Genomic DNA, 22,614 nt, shown 5'->3' on the forward strand with positions numbered 1-22,614 from the left:
TTCGTCGAATCCCAAAGCACGGATTTTTATGGTACAGGAATAAACAAACTTATTTTTCATTGGCAAAAATGTGTTGATTGTAACGGTTCCTATTTTGATTAATAAAGATGTGTCTGAGCCTAGTTATAATGATTTAAAATTCACTTCTGAAACCGCAATTACTTTTGCACCAACCTAATAATGTCCTCAGACCCATTCTGTCTCATGAGAAAGGATTTTCTCCTCTTTCCAAATGAGGTGACTGAGGTCAGGCCAAGCAGAGTGACTTGCCCAAGGCCACACAGGGACTTGGGGGCTCTTCACTTCTCAGTCAGGCGCCATCCCACACCTCAGCCCAAACAGGGAGAGGCGGGTGGGCCCTGCCAGAGCCTGGTCTGGGGAAGGTGGAGCTGACAGGGGGGTCAGCTGGGTCAGCTGGGTCATCTTAGGCTTCAGGCTTCACTCTGAGTGTGAGACCAGGACAATGAACCTCATTGCTTCGGGTCCAATCCCGTATCTTGATTTTGCCATGGTCTCTTAACTCTCATAGCAACCCTTTCTTACAGAAGGAAATAACAACAGCTGACACCCCTGGTGCAGGCTCCACCAAGCCCCTTGGGCACAGAGTCTTCTCATTTGGCAGCAGAGAAGCAGAGCTGCAGCCGGTGTGTTGCCTCCATGTCATCAGCCTGAGCAAGCTTACCCTGAGGTGGCCAGGCCAGGCTGCGTGTACCAGGAACCCCTTCTCCCCCCTTGTAGAAAGGGAGCCGGGGGAGATGGGGAGGCAGGAGGGAAGGGCAGGCTGCTTCCAGGGCTCATGGAGCAAAGGGTGAAGTGCAGCAGCAGCTGGTTTTGTGGTCCTGCCTGGGAAGTACCTGAGCCTGTGTGCAGACTGGGAGGAAGGAGGAGGTTCTGAGGAGAGACTGCACGGGGAAAGAGGGTGCTGCATGGAGTGAGGGGAGGGGAAGAGGAAGAAGAGGAAAAGGGGGAGGAAGAGGGGGCAGTCGGGAGAGCAGGGATACAGGTGCTGGGGTGGGGGCAGGAGCAGTTGATCACCTGGGCTTTCTCTGACCTGAGAGGCTGCTGGTGACAGTGAGGCTGGCATTGGGGGTCTCAGGAGGTGGCTGCTGTGTACACCAGCAGGGAAAGCTGGCCGAGGAGCCATGGGAGAGGTGTTCAGAGTTTTGGGTGGTGATGGTCCACCAGGCTGGAGGCAGGCAGATCTGGCCCTGTCCTTGGCTCAGGCATTCTTGGGCAGTGGTGGCTGCAAAGGAGGTCAGGTGTGTAAGAATGCACTGGGATGAAACCTGGAACCATCACCCTCCTCAAGTGACAGTGGTGGGCAGGACCGTGGGCCCAGAGGGGAGGAAGAAGAAGGCTGGCCAACAGGGCAAAGGCAGGCTCCAGGCTCTGGGCTCTGGGGAGGTCAGGAGGCTGGCATGGCTGCACAGGTGTGGGGCCCCATGCATGGGTGGCTACCTGGGTGATCTCACTGAGTCCTCGGGCAGTCTTTAGCCCCATTCTGTGACTCCGAGAGTGGCCCTGCCTGCTGCCAGCTTTCATTCCTGCAGCAGCACAGCCTCTGCGCAGGCATCATCCGAGACTCTGGAGATGTTGCACGAACAGGGAGCCCTCCTGTAGCCGAGTCCCCACCCTGCACCCTCACCTGTCAGAGACACGGAGCCAGGAAGCCCAGATCTCAGAGGTGGAATCATCCCGGGAGATGGCCCATCTGAGTGTGCCCTGGATTGGGTGACGTGGGCAGCATGGAGGGCAGGTCGTGGACGGGTCATCCCAGGGCAGAGCCAGCCCTCTGAGCTCACCCAGCCCCTCCCACCCCACCGCTCCTGATAACGGGACTCTGAGCTATCTCGATTTACAGCTGGGAAAACTGAGGTTCACATAGGTCAAGAGGGTTGTCCAGGGTTACCCAGCAAGTTGTCATGATTAGTCATAGTCACCTCTGAACTCTGGGGTTGAACAGGGCCTCACATGACCGCTTCTGCCACTGCAAGTGGAGCCAGGAGGCTGACAACCTCAGGTGGCAACAGTCAGGAAACCAGTGAGCCTGGCAGACTGGTCTCCTGGCCAGTCCTCCACAGGACCAGGCTACAACCTGTCCACTCCCCTACCCCTGGCTCTGTCAAGGGTCACTCCTCATCCTGGGGAGAGGTGGCACTTCAAGGGGCATGAGGAATCAGAATGCAGCTCAGTGTTGTCGTCACTGGATGAAGAAGGAGGGAAGGATAATGCAGAGGGGCTTTGAGGGTCCTCAAGATGCTCATAGTTTGAAAGAGCCACAGGGAGAAGCTGGGTGATGTGTGTCATGGGAAGACAGACAGGACGTGTGATGGGACTGGGGAGCTGGCCTGTTGCGTGGGAGAGGAGAGGAGGAGGCTGCTCTGGCCCTGGACGCAGGTGCTGACGGTGTGGAGGTGAGGGGTCCAGGGGACCCTATAGGGAGTAAATGTTCTCATGTGATGGGGACCTTGATGTTCTGGGAGGGAAATGGGGCCCAGGCGGGATCCCAGGCATGATGGAGAGTGGTGTAGAGCCCAGAAAGTGGGGGCGAGGGAGGTGGTCAGTGCTGGGTGGTACAAAGACGACCCCTCAGGACCCGAGATAGGATGGATGGGGATGGGGGTGGCGGAGGAGACTGGGGAGACGGTCGGGGACAGGGGAGGGTGGGAAAGACTTGGTGACAGGTAGGTGTGCGGATTAAGAGGCAGGAGCACCCTGGAGCCCTCTGCGTGGGAAAGTGTTGGCATTTGGGGCCCCGGAGCTGGCTGGCAGCTGTCAAGAGGAGGCCCCTACCTGCTGGAACAAAGAGGGAGGGGGCGGGAGGCGTTCGGCTTGATTCTACCTTCCTACCTCGGGCCCTGACTGCCCTCCCTCCACCTGATGGAGCAGCTCCTGCTCCCGCCCCGCTTATCAGAAAAAGCGGCGTTAGCCACCACCCAGGCACGGAAGGACCCCCAGCGCCCACGCATCACCGGCCAGGCATGAAGAAGAAACATCAGCAACAACATAACTTTATTTGCGGCTTAGAGATCGGGGTGGGGTGGGTAACTGAGCCCAGGTCTCCGCGAGGCGAGAAGATGCGGGGCCACGGGGGCCGATCCCCTGGAGGAAGCCGCGCTCTGGAAGTCAGATTTTGCCCGCGAAGGTGCCTTCTTTGATCTGCTCATTCCAGCGCTGCACCTGCGCAGCAGGAAGGCAGGGGGCGGGGCGCCCGCTCAGCCTCGGCCCGAGCCCTCCCCCACTCCCGCTGCGCGGCCCTCTGCCCGCTTACCCAGCTGATGGGGCACAGCGAGCGGTACACGCGGAAATAGTACTCGCAGGGCTGCTCGCTTTTCCCGCGGCGCCTCATGGTCTTCACGCAGCGGTGGAAGTCTGAGGTGCGCAGTGAGGGGCGGGGCCATGCGGCAGCCACGCCCAGACCCGACAGGTCCCGCCCCTTTGGCTAGGGCTTCGGGGCCAGGTACCCGCCCTGGCACCCTAGCCCCGCCCCTCGCGGCTCGGTCCCTCCCAGCCAGGTTCCGCCCCTGGTACTCTCGCCCCGCCCCTCAGGCTCCGCCCCCGGCACCTTCGCTCCGCCCCTCGAGGCTCGGTCCCTCCCCTGTCAGCGCAGGCCCTGCCCTTTCCGACCTCGGCCCGCCCTCCTCCCGCCCCAACGGTCTCGGGTCTTCAGGTGGGGCTCGCCCCTCCTGCTTTCCCCCGTCACGCACCCTGCTCCCTCCAAACCTGGCCCAACCGGGGTCTCACCCAGGAAGTTCTGGTAGCAGTTACGGGTCTGGTTCTGGTTGGGAAAGCGCGGGTCGAAGGGCGGCGTTGACCAATTTCCCCTGGGGGGCTTCTGCGCTGCGACGTCCAACATAAACGGAAGAGGCAGCTCCTGCGGAGCGGGAGGGGGGCTCTGTGGGGCCCAGGAGGCGTCCCTCGCCCCGACCCGCACCCGCCTCCGGGCCCCCACCCCGAGACCCCCGCTCCCGCCCTCACCATACTTCTGTCGGCGGGTCACTGGATCGGTGGTGCTTGCGGTTGCCCGGTGCCTCTCCCTTCTGATGGGGGGTGGTCGCACCCCCTCCGGAAAATCACGACCCCTGACCGGATTGGCTGGCGGCGCCGGAGCCCCAGCCAGTGGGCGCGCCGCGCAGGACCCCCCACCCCACCCCCCCGCCCGCGTCCGACGTCCCCTCCGCAGCCCCAGCGCGCGCAGCCACCGAGGCGGACTTTGCTGAGCCTGAGATTCAGGCTTTTAATCTCTGCGAAGCCGGGCTACTCCGCGGGCTCTCCCCCCTCCCCGCCCCCCTCCCCCCAATATATAAACGTATCCATAGTTCCTGTCTCTCCCAGAGAGGGAGGATCCCCCAACCGGCCTTTCCAGCACTCTGCTCCTTACAGTAGCGGTGCACAGCACCCTGGGGGCCTGTGGGGTTAGAGGAAAGAGCGGGGGTGGGGTCCAGGCTCCTGGAACCCCCACCCCTACCCCAAGGCCAGGTCTAAAGCAGATCTTCAGGGTCTCAGGGGTTACCTGGCCATGTTGGGCTCCTTTGGACAGTTTGCCGACTATGGTTGAGTCTGTTGCATCCAGCTACTGAAACTCGCTGCAGGGAGAAAGAAAGCCGAGAGGGCTTTGGGGGACTCAGCAGGGAGAGAGGGGCACCCGGGGCTCCAGGAGCTGCTGCTGCAAGGCTCAGGAAAGAGCAGGGCTTTCTGTGTGCTTAGTTCACTACTGCATCTGCCTAGAGCAGAGCATGGCTGTAGTAAATGCTCAGTAATTCCATGCATGAGTCCTGGCTCTAGGGGTGAGCCAACAAACCCTGGAATCTGGAAAAGTGGTTTCATTCACTCTGGGATCCTGCTAGGTCCCTCTCCTTTCTGCCTTGTTGATATCAGGCCTGACTCCGGATTGCTCACGCCAATAGCCAAATGCACTAGTTAAGAAGCCCTTGCTCTGCTCACTTCTTGCAGCAGCTGGCTCCCCAAGTCTCTCCTCCCTTTACTGCAAACTCCTTAGAAAGAGCAGGTCTACTCCCGGTCTCCAATTGCCCTCTTTCCAAACATACACCTGTGTGTATGTGTATCACGGGAAAATACCCATGACGTCAAATTTGTCACCATCACCATTTTAAAGTGTACCCTTTGAAGTGGCATTTGGTACACTCACAATGTTGTGCAACCACCACCTCTGTCTAGTTCCAGGACGTTTTCATCACCCTCGAAAGAAACTCCCATCCCATTAGCAGTTACCACCACCAATCCACTTTCTGTCTCTACAGAGGATCTGTGCATGCCGCGGAACCCTATGCCATGTGGCCTGTTGTGTGGCCACTTTCACTGGGCATGTTTGCAAAGCTCACCTGTGTTGCAGCCAGGCGATTCCCCTCTCTCTCTGCTCTTCAGCCTGCTCCAATCAGGTCTTCATCCCCCCAGTGTCACCCTCTTGCTGAGAAATCCAGAGGTCCCACCCCAGTACTCACCTTCCCTCAGATGCCACGGTCGGTATCCCCGGCTCCTGCCGCTCTGCCCACTCTGACTTGGGCTCCTCTTTTTCCTAAATACCTTGGACCTTTTCTCTTATCTGTCTCCACTCACTCCACTCACTCGCTGGGAAACTCCTCCAACCTCACAACTTGAAGTAACCTGTCCACACGCCGGCGGCTCCCCAGATCGATTCCCCTGACCTCCACACTCACATATCCAGTTGCCTATCTTGCAATTCCCTGGACATCTCAGAATCCAGATGCTCAAAAGGGAATTCCTGAGCTTCTGCTGGAAACCTCCCCACTGCACTCCTGCTGCACCCTCCTGGTCTCTGGGCCCCAAATCCTCCCAGCCATCCGCAATGCCAGCCTTTCTCTCTCACCACACGCCCAATCTGTGAAGCGATCTGCTGGCTCATGCTTCTAAGTCTCTCCAGAGCTCACCACTTCTCAACACCTGTCACCATCATCTTTTACCTGGGTTATTGCTATGGCCTCCTCTGGGCTTTCCTGGATCCCACCCTTGTCCCCTCTGCATTCTCTATGTTCCCGCCAGAGAGCCCTTTCAAACATAAATTGGTTCCCACCACCGTCCTGCCCCAAACCCTCCAGGTCACTCAGAGTCATAGCCAAAGTCCTTAGAACTGTCTGCAAAGTCCAACATCATGGGTGCCCCTGTTACTCCTCTGACTGCATTTCCTTCTCTGGGATACCCTGGAGCTCACTCTTGGTCCAGCACACTGTGCACACTCCTGCCTCAGGGACTTTGCAGTGGCTATTCCTTCTGCAGGGATGCTTTCCCCCCACATGTCCTCATGGCTTCCACCCCCCTCCTTCAGATCTTTAAACCAATGATCCCAGCTCAATAAGGCCTTCCTAGACCACTTGTGCTGTGGTGGGGGCTGTCCTGTGCACTCTAGGATGTTTAGCAGCATCCCTGGTCTCTGTCCACCAGACACACATACCCCACCACCGCCACCCCCCATTGTTGGACGCTATATCCCTACTGCCTAGAACAATGCCTGGCACATAGTTGACACTCACTATATATCAAGTGCATGAATAAAAGTGAAACCAGGGAATGATAGTCTCTGCCTTGCAGATAACAAAGCTGACAGTAAATGCTGTTAACCCCAAATACCTGGGTGGAGGATTGAAGACGGGGGATTCCTCCTTTATCTTCTCTACCTTGATGGCCGTGTCCCCTGTATTCTCAATTTCTACTAGCATGGGCAGAATAATCTTCGAGGATGACCCAGCTGTGGCCAGGGGGCTCTGGCTTGGCACTGTCACGGGCTCTTGAGTTGTCCTCGTGGGCTTCTGGAGCACCCTGGCTGTGGCCTCCATCTTTGAGACAGGGGTCTCCACAACGGGCGATGGCGGTAAGTCCTCCCACTTAGAGGCAGGCAGGGGGATGGGCACCTGGGAGATACCTTCCATCTTTGGACTGCCAGAGGTGGCCTTAGAGTGGCTCTGTACCTTGGAAGCCTTTGCTCTGTCCCAGGGTGGCTCCTTCATCTCTGTCCATTGCTGTTTGTTCTCTTTCACCCAGGTGTGGGACTCTGGCCACTCCCTCACCATCACTGGTGGCCCCTGCAGCTGGTTGGGGTTGAAGGGTGTTGTGCCACTGTAGACATGGCAGAGGTGTGGGAGGTCACCGAGAGCCAGGAGGGAAATGAGACCAAAGTGGGTCTCAAGTGCTGCTCCTTGGAGTTGGCCATGATCATCATTTTGGCAAGGGCAAGCCCCCTCCACTGAGAAGGGTCTGCAGTGCTCCTCGGGAGGGCCCTCGATGGCCAGCTCCTTCATCTTGACCCACTTCCTCTGCTGGTCCACCTCCTTGGACTTCCCGCCAGGCAGGTCCAGGGACACTTCCTCCTTCGCCCGATGGGTCCTGTCCTCTGACTTTCCCCAGCCCCTCAAGCCCTCCAGGGTCATCTCCCGGGTTTTGCTGATCACGATGTCCTCGGACTCCTTTTTGGTCGTGGTGAAGGGCAACTCCAGGGACTTCGTCTGGGTCCTCATCTCCACCACCTCCGTTTGCTTGGTGCCCACCATCACCACCGGCTCCGGCTTCCCTTCAGTCTTGCTTCTCTGGAGCGCGTCCCTCCCAGGAATTCCTGTTGGCAACAGGTCAAAATTGGCAGGGGCCGCCTTCCCCTTTGAAGTGGATGAGCCATGTGCCATGTGGTGTTGGTCAGGTAAGGTCGGAGCCTTCTGGGATGAGCCAGGGAGGAATAGAGACACGGCCTTCTGGGAAATAGCAGGTGCAGATGGGGCCTTCTGAGGTGGGGGTGGGGCGCGTACAGCTGGGGCCTTCTGAGGAACACCCAATACAGGTGGGTCCCTCTGGGATGCAGTAAGTATGGCTGGGGGTTTCCGGGGGACAGCTGGTACATGTCGGGCCTTCTGGATTAGATCAGTCATGGTGAAGGCCTTCTGGGATGGCCCAGGTACAGCCAGGGCTTTCTGGGGTGGAGCATGGAGCGCTGGGGCCTTCTGGGATGGAGCAGGTATAGCCGGGATCTTCTGGGACTGGTCAACAAGGAATGGGGCCTTGAAAGATTGGACAGGGACACATGGGGCCCTCTGGGAGGAGGGTGGCCCCTGCCCCTGCTGGGAGCCTGTAGGCCTAGACATTTTGCTGGCCCTGGGGAAGGAGGAGTAGGGTGTGGACGGGTATGCCGCGGGAGGGTAGGGAACCAGGCTGAAGGAGGCGGAGGACAAAGTGCTGGATTCAAGGTCCATGAGGTCTTTGATGTGGTGCTGCAGCAGGTACGGGTCCAGGTGATCGTAGGAGCATGAAAAGAAGAAATCAGGGTTGTTCTCTGAGATACAGTGTGAAGGGGTCTCAAGCAAACGTCTCTGGCCTGTGGTCTCATCCGAGTCAGATGTGCCAGCCTGTCGGTGGATGGATGTCAGGGCTGGGGGAGACCCCAGACCCCAGAGATCCAGCCCCCAGCCCCTCCTCCCTCAGACCCATGAGTCTAGAACCCCGGCCCCCTCCTCCCTCAGACCCAGGGGTCGGGCCCCAGATCTCTCCCCCGTAAGACCCAGAGCCCGGCCATGGCCCCTCGTATGTAGCTGGCCTTTGCAGAGGGCTGCATCCGGTTGGCGGTGCTGGAGACAATGCTGAAGATGGTCCGGATGGTGACTCTGGTCTTCTCTGCGTGGAGAGCAAGCGGGCTGAGCCTTGCCGAGAAAGGCCCGGCGCCACAGTAGGCGCCACACGTGGTGGCAGGGGGGAGGGGGCTGATCTTACCAGAAGCATGGATGTGGGTGTAAGAGCCATCAGGACGGGTGTCTGGATGGGACCTGTAGGAGCAACATTGCGGGACTTTGGTGGGCTTCTGGGCCAGGGTGCCCATCCTTCTCCCAAGCCCCACCAGCTACAAGACCCCTTGCCCACTTCTTTTCTTTGGATTTCTTCCTAACGTCATCGTGTTCCATCTGCGACCAGATGAGGGGCAAAGAGTCACCCACAGCCTGAGACCTGAATCTGCGCTTGAGGGCCTGGCAGTGAGGGGAGGAAGGGACAGTCAGAGAAGGGGCAGCTGTTGGGCCCAGACCGCTGGGCCCGCCCCAGCCAGCTCACCGTGGCCTTCTTTTGTCTGTGAGCTGTTTGCATCTTATAAGGAAAGGTGGACTGGGCAACTGGGACTGGGAAGAGAGGGGGAGAGACTCCAGTCAGGGACCCCGAGCAGAGGACGCAAGGACAGGCCCCGAGGAGCACATGAAGGGCTCTGCCAGAGGAGAGGGGAAGAGCCCAGGTGCTGGAGCTCCTGTCCTCGCCTGGGCTGGAAAACCTGAGGGCCCCAGCGGAGGGACTGAGGATGGCAGGGCCTGCTCACCTGTGTGTTTCCAAAAGGACGGGGCCTGTGGAGAGAGAAGGGGAGTCAGGAGGGGTTCAACCCTCCCTGTTTCCACATTTCCATGAGCAACTCAGCCAGTAGTCTATGTCCCAGTCCCCAGTCCCCCAGCCCCCTCCTCCCTCAGACCCAGGGGGTCCCGTCCCCAGCCCCATTCCCCCCAAGGATCCTGGACTTTGGGCTGTTTGTCCCAATTCCCCTCTGGAATCTAGATGGTGGGTTCCTAGGGCTGCTGCCCCGGGGATCTGCGGAGTTGGGGGTCCCCACCTGGAGATGCCAGGTGGAGGCAGGTGGTTCAGCCAGGGACACATCCAGCGGGGGCGTGTGCATGGTCCTGGGGGCCCAGGTGGTTGCAGGCTCCCGAAGCAGGTTGATGAGGTGGATCCAGCAGTATCGAACAGGAAGCCCAGCTCGTTGTCGGGGGCCTCCAGCTCCAGGTAGTAGTAGCGGCCGTGACCAGGCGCAGCTTCAGGCGCCAGGCGTAAAGGTCGTGGACGTAGAGGTGGACAAGGTCCAAGGGGATCATCCTGGGGAGGCAGGGGGAGGGGACGGCTAGAGCAGAGGGCGGCAGAGGGACAGGCCGGGGATGGGGGCAGGGAAGGCACCTGGTCAGGACGAGGCCTGCGCCCTCCCTGCCCTCGGGGGGCTGGGCGATCAGCAAGATGTCTGGCAGCATCAGGCCTGGCAGGGGAGGCGGCCACACCCATGGTCAGCCGGTTGGTTCCGTGGTGCACATACACGGGGCCCCCCGCGATTTGTCACCTGGGGCGGGCCAGGGAGAGGGGCTGGGACTACGCGTTCCTCCAACACGCCTCTGGCAACCCCAGCCCGAACCCCCAGCTGTGGAAGCCCAGATCCCCGTCCCTCTCAAAATCCCCCAAGCCGGGTGGTTTTGCTCCCCTCCTGCCCCTCTCAGCCCCCAGGGTGCCTGGGGGGACCTGGACAAAGTTACTCTCGAACATGGGCAGCGGGCGGAGGGGGCAAGTACTCGCCCTTCTGGAGGGTCTTCTGCAGCTGCCCCAGAATGGGGACCCACTTTTGGGGGCCCTGGGGCGGCTGGAGGCGCCTCATGTTCCGAAGGCGGTCATGGTGGCTGCAGAAGTGGGAGGTTGGGGTATTGACTAAGGGACCTGGGACCCAGGCGCGCAGCCTGCCCTGCCCCAGCCCACTGGCCTTGGCCCCTCTGGCTTCTCAGGTACCAGGAGCTCAGCGGTTACAGAGAGCAGAGCTGCCCCAGGGTGGGGAGGCTCGGGCCTGGGCCATGGCCCTGCTGGGCGGGGGTGGACAGCTCTGGCCTGGGGGAGGTGCCCTTCGGCGGAGGGGCTTTGTGACCTCATCGGACCCACAGGGCCCCCCTTCCTAGGAACTCTCCAGGACTGTGGGCCCCTTCTCTGGTGTTAAAGCCTGGAGTCTTGAGGGCTGGGGTGGGTGAATCAGAACCCCCAGGCCCAGGCTAGGCACCCCCCACCCTAGACCCAAACTGGTGACAGCACAGGTCCCCCCAGGGGAGTCTCTCTGTGTTGTTGTAAAAGGATGATTAACCAAAGGTTTGCATTATAGTCCCAACTCTGATGCTGACCCTTCCTGAGACCCTGGGTAAGACACAAACCCTTACCAAGCCTCAGTTTCCCCACATGTAATGTGCATGTGCCCAGGTCCATGGCTCCTGAAGACTGAGGTGCAAAGAAAGGGACCTGAGATTTGGAACAAGCCAGACCTAGAGCAGAACTGCCGCGCCCTCTCTCCTAAGTCATGGGACCTGGACAACAGAACCTCTCATGCCTGTGGGGCCTCAATTTCCCTCACCTGAAAATAGGGTATATTCAAGGGGCCAGGAGAATCGTTTAAGGAGCCTGCAAGTAGAGCACAGCCCAGAGCCAGGACTCAATTCATGGTCACTCTTGTGCCCTCTGGAGGGCTTTTTTGGGGGGAACAGGGAAGGCTGGTGTATGTCATTCTAAAAATAGTGTTTATTATTAAATGTGTCATGCAAAATACACAGTCATGGCAGAAATTCCAAAAAATACAGACAGGCACTAACAATAAGTCACCCACAATTCCACCTCTCACTTTTGACCCCTCCAAGACAGTCATTGTCAACATTTTGTTGTATTTCCCTCTGGGATTTTTGTTTAATCCATATATATAAGGAGAAATGCAAAATGGGATCCCTCAGTGGTTTTGAAGCCTGATATCTCATGTCCCAGGTCACTTTCCCAGCTGCTCTCCCATGGCCTCGCTTTGAAGACTGGCTGGTGTTCCATCACACAGTGTACCATATGTTATATGTAATGATCCCCCAACGTTGAACGTCTAGGTTGTTTCCAGTTTGCTATTGTCAACATTGCCATAATGAACGACCTTGAACTTGCAGGTCGGTGACCTTCTGGAACCTTCCATTAAATATTTTTTGAGGACCTATGAAGTGCTGGGTACCAGGTGAGGCTTAGACTCCGCCTTTACAGAACTCTCTGGACAACTGACCAGTCTCCCATCCCCTGCCTGCCCCAGGGACCCCAGCATCCAGCCCCAGCCCTCGGAGACATCACCCCTAAGTGGATCTGTGTGACAAATTTAATTCCCCATTCTCTGTCTCACAAAGATTTCTCACATTTTTGTACAAAAACCCAGGCTTCCCTCTTCCCTCCCTCCCCATCCCAACACAAAAAGTAACTGTTTAATAAATAATATATACGTTGCTGCCTGGGCCCCGAAGGTGGGAGCCAGGAAGGCTCTGTGGACAGACTTCTCAGAGAGCCAAGCACCCGGGATCCCAGTTGCCTCTTCCTCAGGGACCCAGGAGTCCCCCTGCCTCCCACACCCCACTGCATAAATAAATAAGTATAAATAGAGCACAGATGTCCCCCACCCCCCAGGTCTCACGGAAGGACTGTATCTGACTAGGGGGAGAAAAGGGGGTAGCACCTGGCTGCTGCGCCCCCAGTCCCAAAATAAATAAATAAATAAGATCTGGCTTTGAAGGACGATGGTGGCTTTGGATCCGGGGTCACAGCCGAGTCTTCAGCAGCAGCAGCCCCCGTACGGCCCAGTCCAGCGTCAGGTGCAGTCCCCCCAGGATGGCATGGGCCGCCCTGACTCCTCCCCAGGCAGAGGCAGGTGGGGCCAGCGGGGGCGCTGGCGGGTCTGGGGGCACCTGGGGCAGGGCCAGGCGGGACATCTGTCAGGAGAGTTCAGAAGGTTAGCAGCAGGTGGAGGGTGCAGTGGGGGTCCAGAGAAGGGATATTGGAGGCTCAACTGAATCGGGGTGGGGGAAGTCCAGGCTGCCTATTTGCAGAGTCTCTGGGTGGAGGATGAGGTATCTACAGAGAGCTCTACAGGGTCTTGGGTTCGCAAAATTGAGGCTGGGGTCAAAAGGTTGCTGACCCCACCAAGTTTGGGGGTGGGGAGTGAGGTCTGTGGAGCCAGGCCTGGGATCCTGGTTCCAGGTGAGGGCTGGGGCTGGGTGCCCTCAGGGTCGTGAGGCCTGGAATCTTGGAGTGAGGGTTTTAGAGACAGCTGGGCTATGTGGGCTCAAGTCTGGGGTCAGGCCCCGGATTTCAGGGCTGGGGTCTTAGATCTGGGGTCTCTAGGATCAAGTTCAGGTAAGGGCTGGGATCTCAGAGCTAGAAGTTGGAATTTGAGATCCAAGGTCATTGGGGTCAGGCCCAGGAACTGGGGTCTGAAGTCTTCTGATCTCAGGGTCTTGGGCCTGGGGTTTTGGAAATCAGGGTCTTGGGATCTTACAGGTTCATGTTCAAGATCTGAGGTTTCAGGGGTTTAGATACTGGGAGTGTCATACTGAGCAGAAATCGAGAGAGAGAGAGAGAGAGAGAGAGAATAGATACTGGGAGTGGGCCTCAGGGGTCAGGGTCTGAGATCTTAGGGTCTAGGTTCTTAATGTCTGGGGTGTCTAGAGCCAGGGTCTCGAGGCTGGCTTCGGGTCATGATCTTACATCTTCGGGTCTGGGTCTGGGGCCTTGAGAAGTCAGGATCTGGGCCAGGGGCTAGGGTCTGAGAGTCTGGAGGTTCGTGGTTTTTGGTGTCTTGGGGCCAGAATCTCCAAGTCTTGGGGTGAGTGTTTGGATTCTTAAATCTTAGAGGTTCAGGCTGGGGGTCTTGGGTCGCAGGGGCTACAATTCTGGGCCCAAGAGATCATGGACTACGGAGTCTCAGGGTCCTGGGTGAGGGTTTGGAATTTCTGGGCAGGATTTGGGGACCTGGGGCTTCAGAGTCTCAGGGCCACAGGATCCTGGAGACACAGAGTTAACGGTCTCAGAGCAAGGGTATTGCAGTTGGGTCTGGGGTCTTAGGTCCTGGGGTCCCAGGATTCAAAGTCTCAGGGTCTCGGGGGTCAAGGTCTGGGGGGTCAGGTGTCAGAGCCAGGACATACCAGGAGCTGCAGCCGTCGCAGTAGCCGGTCCAGCCGGGCCTGCAGGGTGCCCAGCTCGGGCTCCAAGGTCTTCAGGGAAGGGCCACCTGACCGGCGCAGCCACTGCACGTGCCGCAGGTAGGAGAGTAGGTCGGCTCGCAGTCTTGTCAGCACACCAGGGAGCTGGGGGTGGGGCAGGGGTGTCAGGGAACAGCTGGCCGGACCCACTATGGCCCCCACACTCCCTGCCCCCTCCACTGGCTGACCCCCACCTCTGCTCCTGCTCCACCCCACTCCCCTGCCCTTACCTGCAGGGCTCCCAGCGCGCCAGCGCTCATGGCCAGGGTGGGTAGGGAATCCAGGTTGTGATCCCCTTCAGCTGGGAATTTGTCCCTCTGGTGGGGAAAAAAGCTGTGAGGGGACCCTCCACCCAGCTTTGGGGCTCCTCCAGCCCCCACCTCAGGCCCCAAACTCTTCCTTCCCCCGGCTACCACCCCCCGAGCCCAGAAGCCCTCTCGGCGGCTGCCCCAAGAGCCCTCTCGGCGGCTCTCCATCCCTGTCATCCTGTCCTGGCCCGGGCCCAGTCTCTCCTACCAGCTGTGCGGCCAGCTGCCGGGTGTCCGCCAGGAGGGAGCGGGTCAGGAGGACGGTGCTGTCCAGCTCGGCCCGAGGGTCTGGGGAAGCTCGAGGAGGGCCAGGAGGTGGCCCAGGGGCAACAGCTCTATCTGGCCACAGGCTCAGCACGACCAGGAGGACCAGGCGGCAAACACCTGGGGGGGAGGGGCGGAGGAGGCAGAGAGCTCAGGCTGGCGCTGGACCCCTGGGTCGGAGGGAGGAGGGGCTGGAGGTCTTAAGTCCTCGGGTGGAGCGCCCGGAGGCAGGTCGCGGAGCCGGGGCGGGCTTCCCTCTCCCTCCCCGACTCTGGCTGCCCCGCCCGTCGGAGCAGACGCGGCCCGGGGCGGGTAGACTGGCCGGGCGTCTCCCGTCCGCCCCCGGACGCCGGAATCTGGGCCCCGGGGCGGGGCATGAGGGGGGAGGCACAGGCCAGAACCTGCCCCCTCCCCGGGCCCCGGGAGCCCGCGCTGGACTGGGAGCAGGGGAGGGCGCCGGAGACCGGGACCGAGACCCCGGCACGCGCAGCCTCCCGGGGCGACCCCGCGGCACCCCCTCCCAGGAGCCGCGCCAAAGCGGCCGCGGTGCTGGGACGGCCCGCAGCACACCTGGGCGGGGAGCGAGGAGCTGGCGGCGCCCGGCGGGACAGGCGAGCCCCGCGGGCGGCGCGGCGCGAGGGTGCGGGGGTTCAGCGCGGCTCCCCGCAGCCCACCCCGCCCGCCACGCCCACCCGCCCGCCAGCCAATCAGCGCCCCCGGGCCGCCCGCGCCGCAGCACACCTCCAGCCCGCCCCCTGGTCGGGTCCCGCCGGGGCCGTCCTCCCGCCCCTCCCCGGCCGTCCGACCATCCGTCCGTCCGTCCGTCCACCCGCATCTGTCTGGCTCTCCCCGCTTTCTGTCCATACCCCGTCCCTCTGCCTCCCCCGGCCGGACCGCGTTCCCGGGCTTGCTCTCCTCTTCTCGGACTCTGCCTCAGTTTCCCTCCGGGAGCCTCGCTGTCAGGGTCCCCGCGGACTCCTTGGGGGGCCCCTGAGCCATTTAGGAAAAACTCCCGGCATCTGTCCGTCCGTCGCTGTCTGGGAATCCCCCTTTCTCTCTCGTCGCGGGGCCCTGTCTGGCCTGCCTGTCCCTGGCTTTCGTCCGGGTCTCTGCGTCCCTCTCTGCCCATCTCGTCTCAGCCTCCTGCTTTCTCTGAATCGCCCTTTCTCCCCACGGCGCGCTCTCCTCTGTCCCTGTCTGTCCGACTCAGCGGTGTCTGCCCCCCTTCGGTCCCTCCCTTCCTCCCTGTCCCCTCCACCCATGAACTTGAACCAACTTACAGTTCATGTCCCCACAGGGCCAGGGGTTCCCCAGGGCAGAGGGCAGGGAGCCTGGGGCCTTTAACCCTTCCCTGTCCGCTGCCAGGGGGAGCCCCGGGGGTCAGCTGGGCCGCGGCCTGGGGAGGGGAGGCATGTGCTGTGAGCAGCAGGGCCGCGGCAGTGAGGGAGTGTGTACGCCTGGGGGTTATATAGGGGGCCGGGGCGGCGGCGGGGGGCAGGCGGCAGGGGAGGGCGGCCTGACACATCCTGACTCACCCTCCCTGCCTGCCTTTTCCATTCACAGGGAGCCGCTGCCTCTCAGGGCTCGCGCGGCGCTCAGAGGAGGGCACGGAAGGAAAAGTTGGAAAAGTTGAAAAGGGAAAGGGGGGGGTGGTCGGAGAGGGTCTGGTGAGGTCATTGGCGTCCCCTCCCTCCACCTCCACGGCTGGAGCAGACACACATGGCTCCAGAGCTGGGGCCCGACTGTGGGTGGGGGTCCGGCTGGACCGGGACAAGGAGAGAGATGGGGAGCAGGAGAAGGGGGAGGCCAGGCCGGGGCACCAGGACAGGGGCCTGGGGAGATGGATGCGCAAGGGAGAGAGACTCCAAGGGACAGTGGGGGGGGGGACACGGGAGACAGGGAGACAGACACACAGAGATGGGGACACTGAGACAGAAGCCAGGGAGACCGCCCAGAGAAGCAGAGAGGGCCAGAGACAGAAGGGAGAGGCTCTGGGAGCCAGAGATCAGAGAGTGACATGAAGACAGCAGGAGGGACTTGCAGAGACCCAGAGAGGAGAGGGACGCAGACACTGAGATGCAGCGAGAGGAGGCAGGCGGCAGAGGAAATGCACAGAGCCACCAGGATGAAGAGGCCCCAGGGGACAGAAACAGGGAGATGGAGACATTGGAGATGTTGGCGACTCAGCGATGGGGGCAGAGAGAGGGGAAGCTTCTCTCAGAGAGACAGGGAGAGACATTATAGCGGGAGAGAACCAGAGACAGAGACCCGACCAAGAGAAAGAGGCGTGGAGACAGTGTAGAGGTGGAATCTCGGACTTGTGACTGCCCCTCCAGGCCTCAGTTTCCTCGTCTGTGAAATGGGAACAGCAAGAGCCCCCCATGTCCCCAAACCCCACCATTAGGATGAAGTGAGCTCATTCACATAAAGCACAAAGTCAGCACTCAATCACTGTTAACCAGCGTTTTTCTCCTTGTTAATTTTTATTAACACATCTGGGAGACAAAGAAAAAGATGTAGCCTTTGGCAGAGACGGGGAGGCTGGGGGAGAGGCGGAGCTGGTGAGCAGGAGAGATGGAGTGAGGATGGTGGGCATGGCCAGAGGACAGCACCACTTGGGGAGATAGAGGCAGGAGAGGTGCCCGGTAGGAGAGGGACACCCGGGCTCGGGGCGATGGCGATGCCCACCCAGGCACACAGTGGGTGAGTGCCAGGTAGACAGTTGCAGCGGAATCTGAGACTCATAATAGAGCAGGGGAGGGACAGGGACACAACCTAAGTCCCCAAGTGCCCCCCCATGTAGATGGCAGTGAAAGATAGGATTGGACAGTGGCCAGAGAGCACAAAGAGGTAGAAGGACCTCCCGAGGTCTCCCTGCAGACCCTGTGTCCAGCCTTGGAGGCTGCGCTGAGCTGGCAGGGGGCTCTGGGGGCGAATGGCAGCTGGAGGCCTCCCCCTCCCCATCCTCTACTCCTGGAGGGGTGTCTGCTCAGGTCCCCAAGGAGGTGAGGTCACAGCCCCCCCCATGGTGGGACATGACCTCATCGCCTCAGGTAAGAGCCTTCTCTCTGCCTCTTTGGTCTGTCACAGCCACCCCTTCCAGGGGCCCCCCAGGCCCGGCTCCCGCTGGGACCCAGGCCTCTGACCACTGGGTCTCCGCCCCTCAGGGGGCCTGTTTCCGGCTGAGTCAGCGTGGGGGGCCCAAGGCTGCGTCAGTGAGGGGAGAGCTGACGTAGCCCCCCCCCAGACCGGCGGGGCCAGCCAAGGTGACTCAGGCCACCAGCTTAGGGGATGGACTAGCCTGAGGGGATGGGGGACTGGCCTGGGGCCAGCCCGGGAGCAACAACAGGGATCTGGTCATGCCAGCCCCTTCCACCTACAGGGACCCAGGGGTCCGGGCCCCCAGCCCCTCCTCCCTCAGACCAGGGGGTCTGGGCCCTAAATCCTAGTTGGAGAAAGATGAAGGAAAAGCTTGTGGCCCTTCTGCACTCTGGAGAGTGCTCTGTGTGGGGGAGGTCATGAGTTAGGGACAATTCAGGGGTCCCGGTTTCTTGTCCTGGCTGGGCCCTTACCCTGGGGGTTGTGGGGTCAGACTTCATTCCCCCCTCCCAGTGTGGCTGCAGGAGCGGAGGCAGATGGGGTGGCAGGAGGGCAGGGAATTGCTTGGGACTTCTGGGTCTTCCCCAGGCCAATGGGGGGACACCTGGGCGACTTCTGCGGAAACAAAGGGTGAGAAAGAAAGAGAGAGAGAGAGGTGAAGACAGGAACAGAGAACCAGAATCCAGAGGCAAGGTTGGGAAATCCCAAGAAATGACAGAAGACAACAGAGACAAATAGAAACAGACAGGTAAACAGAGACCCAGAGGGACAAGAAGGCAGCGACACCAAGAACGGTGGAAGCGTGAGACCGGCTCAGAGATGGGGGGAGCCAGGGTGCCAGAAGCCCCAGGGTGGGCACGGCTGGGAGAGATGCTGCTGGGATGCGGGGGACAGAGAGTCCCTGTGCATGTGCTGGCCCCGGGGAAAGCCGGCCTGGCAGGGTGTGAGGTCAGCAGGTCCGAGGCTGTGTGTGTCCGTCTGTCTGTCCCTGGGGGGTCCTGTCTGGCCTCTGGGGGGTGACGGGGCATGTCCAGCCACAGAGGCAGCCCAAACCTGTCATTAGCGGTGAGGGCTGTGACGGCGGGGGGCCCCCAAGTCCCAAGCCGCAGTCCAAGGCAATCCGGCCCCGCCCCCCCACCCCCTCCTTGATCCCTGAGGAATCCCGGGAATTGGGAAGTGGGACCAGATGATGTTGACACAGGAAACGGTCAGCAGCTGCCCAGCCTCAGCCCCACAACCCCTCTGACCCCCACCCCCGGCCCCCTGCCGAGCCCCCTCTGACCTGTGTCATCTCTGACGAAGGCAGCCCAGGGCCCACTCAGCACACACCAGGATGTTTACAGGAGAGCAGGGTAAGACAGGGAGTCAGCCTCCTGGGCTTACTGGGAATGGGCTGTGGCTCCCGGATTGTCCCCGTTCAGACCACGGGTCCAAGCCCCCAGGCCCTCCTCCCTCAGATGCAAGGATCCCCTCCAGCCCCTCCTGCCTCAGACCCAGGGATTCCCCCAGCCCCTCCTCCCTCAGACCCAGGGGTCCCCCAGCCCCTCCTCCCTCACACTCTGGGGTCCCCCAGCCCCTCCTCCTGCACCCAGGTGTCCCCCCAGCCCCTCCTCCCTCATACCCAAGGGTTGCCTCAGCCACTCCTCCCTTAGACCCAGGGGTCCCCCTAGCCCTTCCTCCCTCAGACCAAGGGGTCCCCCCGCTTCTCCTCCCCCAGACCCAGGGGTCCCACAGCCCCTCCTGCCTCAGACCCAGGAATCTCCCCAGCCCTTCCTCCCTCAGACCCAGGGGTCCCCCAGACTCTCCTCCCTCAGACCCAAGAATCCCCCCAGCCCCTCCTCCCTCAGACCCAGGGGTCCCACAGCCCCTCCTCCCTCAGACCCAGGGGTCCCCCAGCCTCCCCTCCCCCAGACCCAGGGGTCCCTCCAGCCCCTCCTCCCTCAAACCCTGAGGTTCCTCCAGCCTCCCCTCCCCCAGACCCAGGGGTCCTGCCAGCCCCTCATCTTCAGACCCAGGGGTCCCCCCCAGCCTCTCCTCCTCAGACCCAGGAGTTGACCCTCCAATTCCTGGGCTTCCTCTAATTCAGGTTTAAGGGCTCCCCACCCCCTTGTCCCTCAGACTCAGGAGTTGTAGCCCAAACAGAGACTGCCCCAGGGGAGAGGAGATTCCCTCCTTGCTGTGCTGCAAAGCTGAGTGGCTGTGGAGATGGGGTGAACCAAGAACTGTGGTTCCAACCCAGTCCCTGGTCTGGCTTCCTTCTCTTGGGAGCCAAGTCTCTCTGTAGCCACTGGAGGAGAGCAAAATGGAGACTGGATGATCCCTCTTTCCTCCACCCATGGGAATCCTTCCCCAGCCCCCACCCTCTGGCCACCAGGCAGGTGGGGAACTGTGACCTCCTCACCTAGGAGTGCCCTCCACGGTTCCTCCAATCTCAGAAGGGGCTGAGTAGAGAGAAGGTGGCCTGAGTGGAAGAGCCACTCTCAGGACCCCTTGGAACCAGGAGACCAGCCTGAGGCCCTGGCCCCTGGCTCCAGCCCCATGGTCTCATCCCCCTCCTGGGTCTCCTGGTTGCTAGGGGGACCTTCCCTAACAATGGGGCTCAGTGATGCCTTCTGTATCTTAAGACCTGCCCCCACTGGTTGCTAAGGGGAAAGACTCCCTAGCAATGGGGTTTCCTGAGACTTTGGGCCACTGGAGTGACCTTCTCAGGCATTAGGTTACTAAGGAAAGGGATTCCTCAGCCAGAAGGTCTCCCAGCTCCCCACCCCTAGGGTTCCTTGGGTGACAAGAAGTAGATGTCCCAGCCCCCCAGGCCCTTCTGGACTTCATTTCCCACCCAAAGTTGCTAAGGTGGCTCTTCTAAGCCTGAGACCTCAACCCACCCTGCCTCTTCCACCTGGTCCCTAAAGATTTGATTCCTTTGAGCAGGGCATGGCCAGGCCAGTGTGAGCCCCTCCCTGCCATTGCTAAAGGGGCTCCCTAGCAACAGAACTCAGAATCTTGGGGGCCATGTGGGCGGGGCTCAGCTGGTTGCTGGGGTGACATCCCTCTGGGATTCTTCCCACAGAGGCCCCAGGAGTCTGGGGAGGCAACATGGTGGGCTCTGGGATCCCAGCTCTGGGCTTGGGCCTGCTCCTGCTGCTGCAGGGCTCAGTAGGTGAGGGGGCTGAGGAGAAGGTGGAGAGCTGAGCAGGGGCCTCCTCAGCCTCCACCCAGCCCCCAACACCAGCCCTTTTCTCTCACAGATGGGAATGGAATCCAGGGATTCTTCTATCCATGGAGTGAGCAGTGGCCAGAAATCTTGGGTCCCCCAGGGAGACGAAGCCCAGATAAGACCCCTGTGTCTGAGGGAGGAGGGGCTGGGGGGGAACCCTGGGGCTGAGAGAGGAGGGGCTGGGGGTACCCTGGGTCTGAGGAGATGGAGGGCCCCCTGGGTCTGAGGGAGGAGGGGCTGAGGAGGACCCCTGGGTCTCAGGTAGGAAGGGGCCCGCCTGGGTCTAAAGGAGGAGGAGCTTGGGGTCCCCCTGGGTCTGAGGGAAGAGGGGCTTGGGGGGACCCCTGGGTCTGAGGGGCTGGCGGGGACCTCTGGGTCTGAGGGAGGAGGGGCTAGGGGGACCCCTGTGTATGAGGGAGGAGGCCCAGAGTCCTGGAGTCCTGGGTCCTGCACAGAACAAGCACTAGGCAGGTAGCCCCTTAGCCTGGCCTTGAGACCCTCATGTCTGAGGTCCTTGGGGCCAGGCTCTGTGACAAAGCCATTCATGGTGCCCCCAGGTTGTGAGGGTGACATATGGGACCGGGAGAGCTGTGGCGGTCAGGCTGCGATCGAGAACCCCAACCTCTGCCTGCGCCTACGATGCTGCTACCGTGATGGGGTCTGCTACCACCAGCGTCCGGATGGTGAGAGCCCTGAAGCCTGGGTCCCTGGGGCCCGGGTCAGGTGGCTGGGTCCCCCGGGTCTTAACCTCCCCCCGCTTTTGCAGAAAATATGCAAAGGAAGCACATGTGGGCCCTGGGCTGGACGTGCAGCGGCCTCCTCTTCCTGATCTGCAGCATCTGCCTGTTCTGGCAAGTGGGGTTGGGGCTGGAGGGTGCCGGCACCCCGCGAGGAAGAGGCGGGAGGCCTGGCTGAATGTGTCCCTCCCTGCCAGGTGGGCCAAGCGCCGGGATATGCTGCACATGCCACAGTTCTTCTCGGGTAAATGCAACCTACCGAAGACGGTCTCGCTGCTCTCTAAGAACCGAGGGACAAGTGAGAAGATGGCGGCATCTGTGGTCAGCATGCCAGCCTCCCTGAATGCGGAGGCGGAAGCCTCGGGGGGCACCGAGGGGGAGGGGACAGAAGGGGGCGAGGAAACGGAGGGTGCAGAAGATGAAGATTAGGGGCATCCCTGGGGGACCCCTCAATACAGAGATAGCCTGTAGGTGCATGGTCTCTTTTCTGAGAGCTGTGGGGAGCAGGATGCACAGTGCACACCTGGGGCAGGGGGCCAGGTGCACGTGCCCTGGGGGGGCCTTGGGGGACCTGGGCTGAGTCGGGGGTGCTAGGCTGTGGCCATGGGGATGTGAGCTGACAGGGGCTCTGGAATGAGAGAAGTGGGAGGTTAGTGGGGAGAATTTGAGCTAGGGAGGACCCGGGCTGAGTCGGGGTGGGGGTGGGGGGGAGGAATCTGGGCTCAGTGGGGGTCCTAGGCTGTGATTGTGGGGGCCCTGGACCGAGGGGGTGGTGGTATGCTGGAGTGAGGAGTGTCTGAAATGAGTGAGTGGGGGGTGGTATGTGGAGAGAGGCCGGGGCCAGGGGTACCTGAATTGGGTGGGGGGAGGTGACATATCATGGCCTGGAAATGTGTCCTCAGTAGTCTTCCTGCAGGGAGCTCCCCCACCCACCATGTGCCCTCATGGCTGAATGTGGCAGGACATGGCCCTGGGGGAGGATTTTGGCTCTTAGAAGCCCCATTGGCCAGCTGAAACTTTCTCAGAAGTCCAAGACTCATCCTACACAACCCTCTGCCCCTGTCTCCTTGGGAGTGACAGACCTGCACCAAGCCACCCTCCATAAGTGTTTCCCCTAATAAATATCTTCCAAGTACAATTTGTCCCTGTGTCCATGCTTCTTTTTTTTTTTTTTTTTTTTTGAGACAGAGTCTCACTCTATTGCCCGGGCT

The 22,614-nt window shown here is 60.8% G+C and overlaps 4 protein-coding genes and 1 long non-coding RNA gene across 7 annotated transcripts; 1 reads left to right on the forward strand and 4 right to left on the reverse strand.

Moving 5' to 3' along the window:
- Window positions 1–2,995: 2,995 nt before the first annotated feature.
- On the reverse strand, window positions 2,996–4,060 carry LOC123624699 (cytochrome c oxidase subunit 6B2). Of its 2 annotated transcripts, none has more exons than XM_045532793.1 (4): window positions 3,979–4,060; window positions 3,745–3,874; window positions 3,272–3,372; window positions 2,996–3,180 (listed from the first exon to the last, which is right to left on the reverse strand). In XM_045532793.1, exons 1-4 carry the CDS (start codon window positions 3,979–3,981, stop codon window positions 3,127–3,129), a joined length of 288 nt encoding a protein of 95 aa, XP_045388749.1. In that variant the 5' UTR covers window positions 3,982–4,060; the 3' UTR covers window positions 2,996–3,126. The 2 variants fall into 2 exon arrangements, with proteins under 2 accessions (XP_045388749.1, XP_045388750.1); XM_045532794.1 differs by having other exon boundaries at window positions 3,984–4,024.
- A 250-nt stretch (window positions 4,061–4,310) lies between these two features.
- Window positions 4,311–5,020, reverse strand: LOC123624700. The gene is made up of 3 exons (XR_006730184.1): window positions 4,945–5,020; window positions 4,514–4,586; window positions 4,311–4,408 (listed from the first exon to the last, which is right to left on the reverse strand). It is a non-coding gene; the product is annotated as an uncharacterized LOC123624700 (long non-coding RNA).
- A 1,058-nt stretch (window positions 5,021–6,078) lies between these two features.
- On the reverse strand, window positions 6,079–11,566 carry GARIN5B (golgi associated RAB2 interactor family member 5B). Its single transcript, XM_045531826.1, is given in 17 exon segments — window positions 6,079–6,169; window positions 6,607–7,069; window positions 7,072–7,213; window positions 7,215–8,366; window positions 8,555–8,631; window positions 8,728–8,780; window positions 8,875–8,978; window positions 9,061–9,125; window positions 9,317–9,341; window positions 9,602–9,727; window positions 9,730–9,788; window positions 9,791–9,861; window positions 9,940–10,022; window positions 10,024–10,087; window positions 10,265–10,314; window positions 10,316–10,427; window positions 11,547–11,566. Coding segments are annotated over 17 exon segments (2,757 nt in total).
- Window positions 11,567–11,890: 324 nt separating this feature from the next.
- IL11 (interleukin 11) lies at window positions 11,891–15,797 on the reverse strand. The gene is made up of 5 exons (XM_045532795.1): window positions 15,634–15,797; window positions 14,298–14,473; window positions 14,012–14,098; window positions 13,725–13,886; window positions 11,891–12,512 (listed from the first exon to the last, which is right to left on the reverse strand). The coding sequence occupies exons 1-5, from the start codon at window positions 15,638–15,640 to the stop codon at window positions 12,342–12,344; spliced, it is 603 nt and encodes a 200-aa protein (XP_045388751.1). The 5' UTR covers window positions 15,641–15,797; the 3' UTR covers window positions 11,891–12,341.
- Window positions 15,798–18,717: 2,920 nt separating this feature from the next.
- On the forward strand, window positions 18,718–21,901 carry TMEM190 (transmembrane protein 190). 2 transcript variants are annotated; one of them, XM_045532796.1, is made up of 5 exons: window positions 20,546–20,609; window positions 20,698–20,733; window positions 21,224–21,349; window positions 21,433–21,517; window positions 21,601–21,901. In XM_045532796.1, exons 1-5 carry the CDS (start codon window positions 20,546–20,548, stop codon window positions 21,830–21,832), a joined length of 543 nt encoding a protein of 180 aa, XP_045388752.1. In that variant the 3' UTR covers window positions 21,833–21,901. The 2 variants fall into 2 exon arrangements, 1 of the variants encoding a protein (XP_045388752.1); XR_006730185.1 differs by lacking the exons at window positions 20,546–20,609; window positions 21,433–21,517 and adding an exon at window positions 18,718–18,804 and having other exon boundaries at window positions 21,601–21,628.
- Window positions 21,902–22,614: the final 713 nt, after the last annotated feature.

The sequence above is a fragment of the Lemur catta genome, chromosome 19 (genome assembly GCF_020740605.2).
Source record: "Lemur catta isolate mLemCat1 chromosome 19, mLemCat1.pri, whole genome shotgun sequence".
Taxonomy (NCBI): Eukaryota; Metazoa; Chordata; class Mammalia; order Primates; family Lemuridae; genus Lemur; species Lemur catta.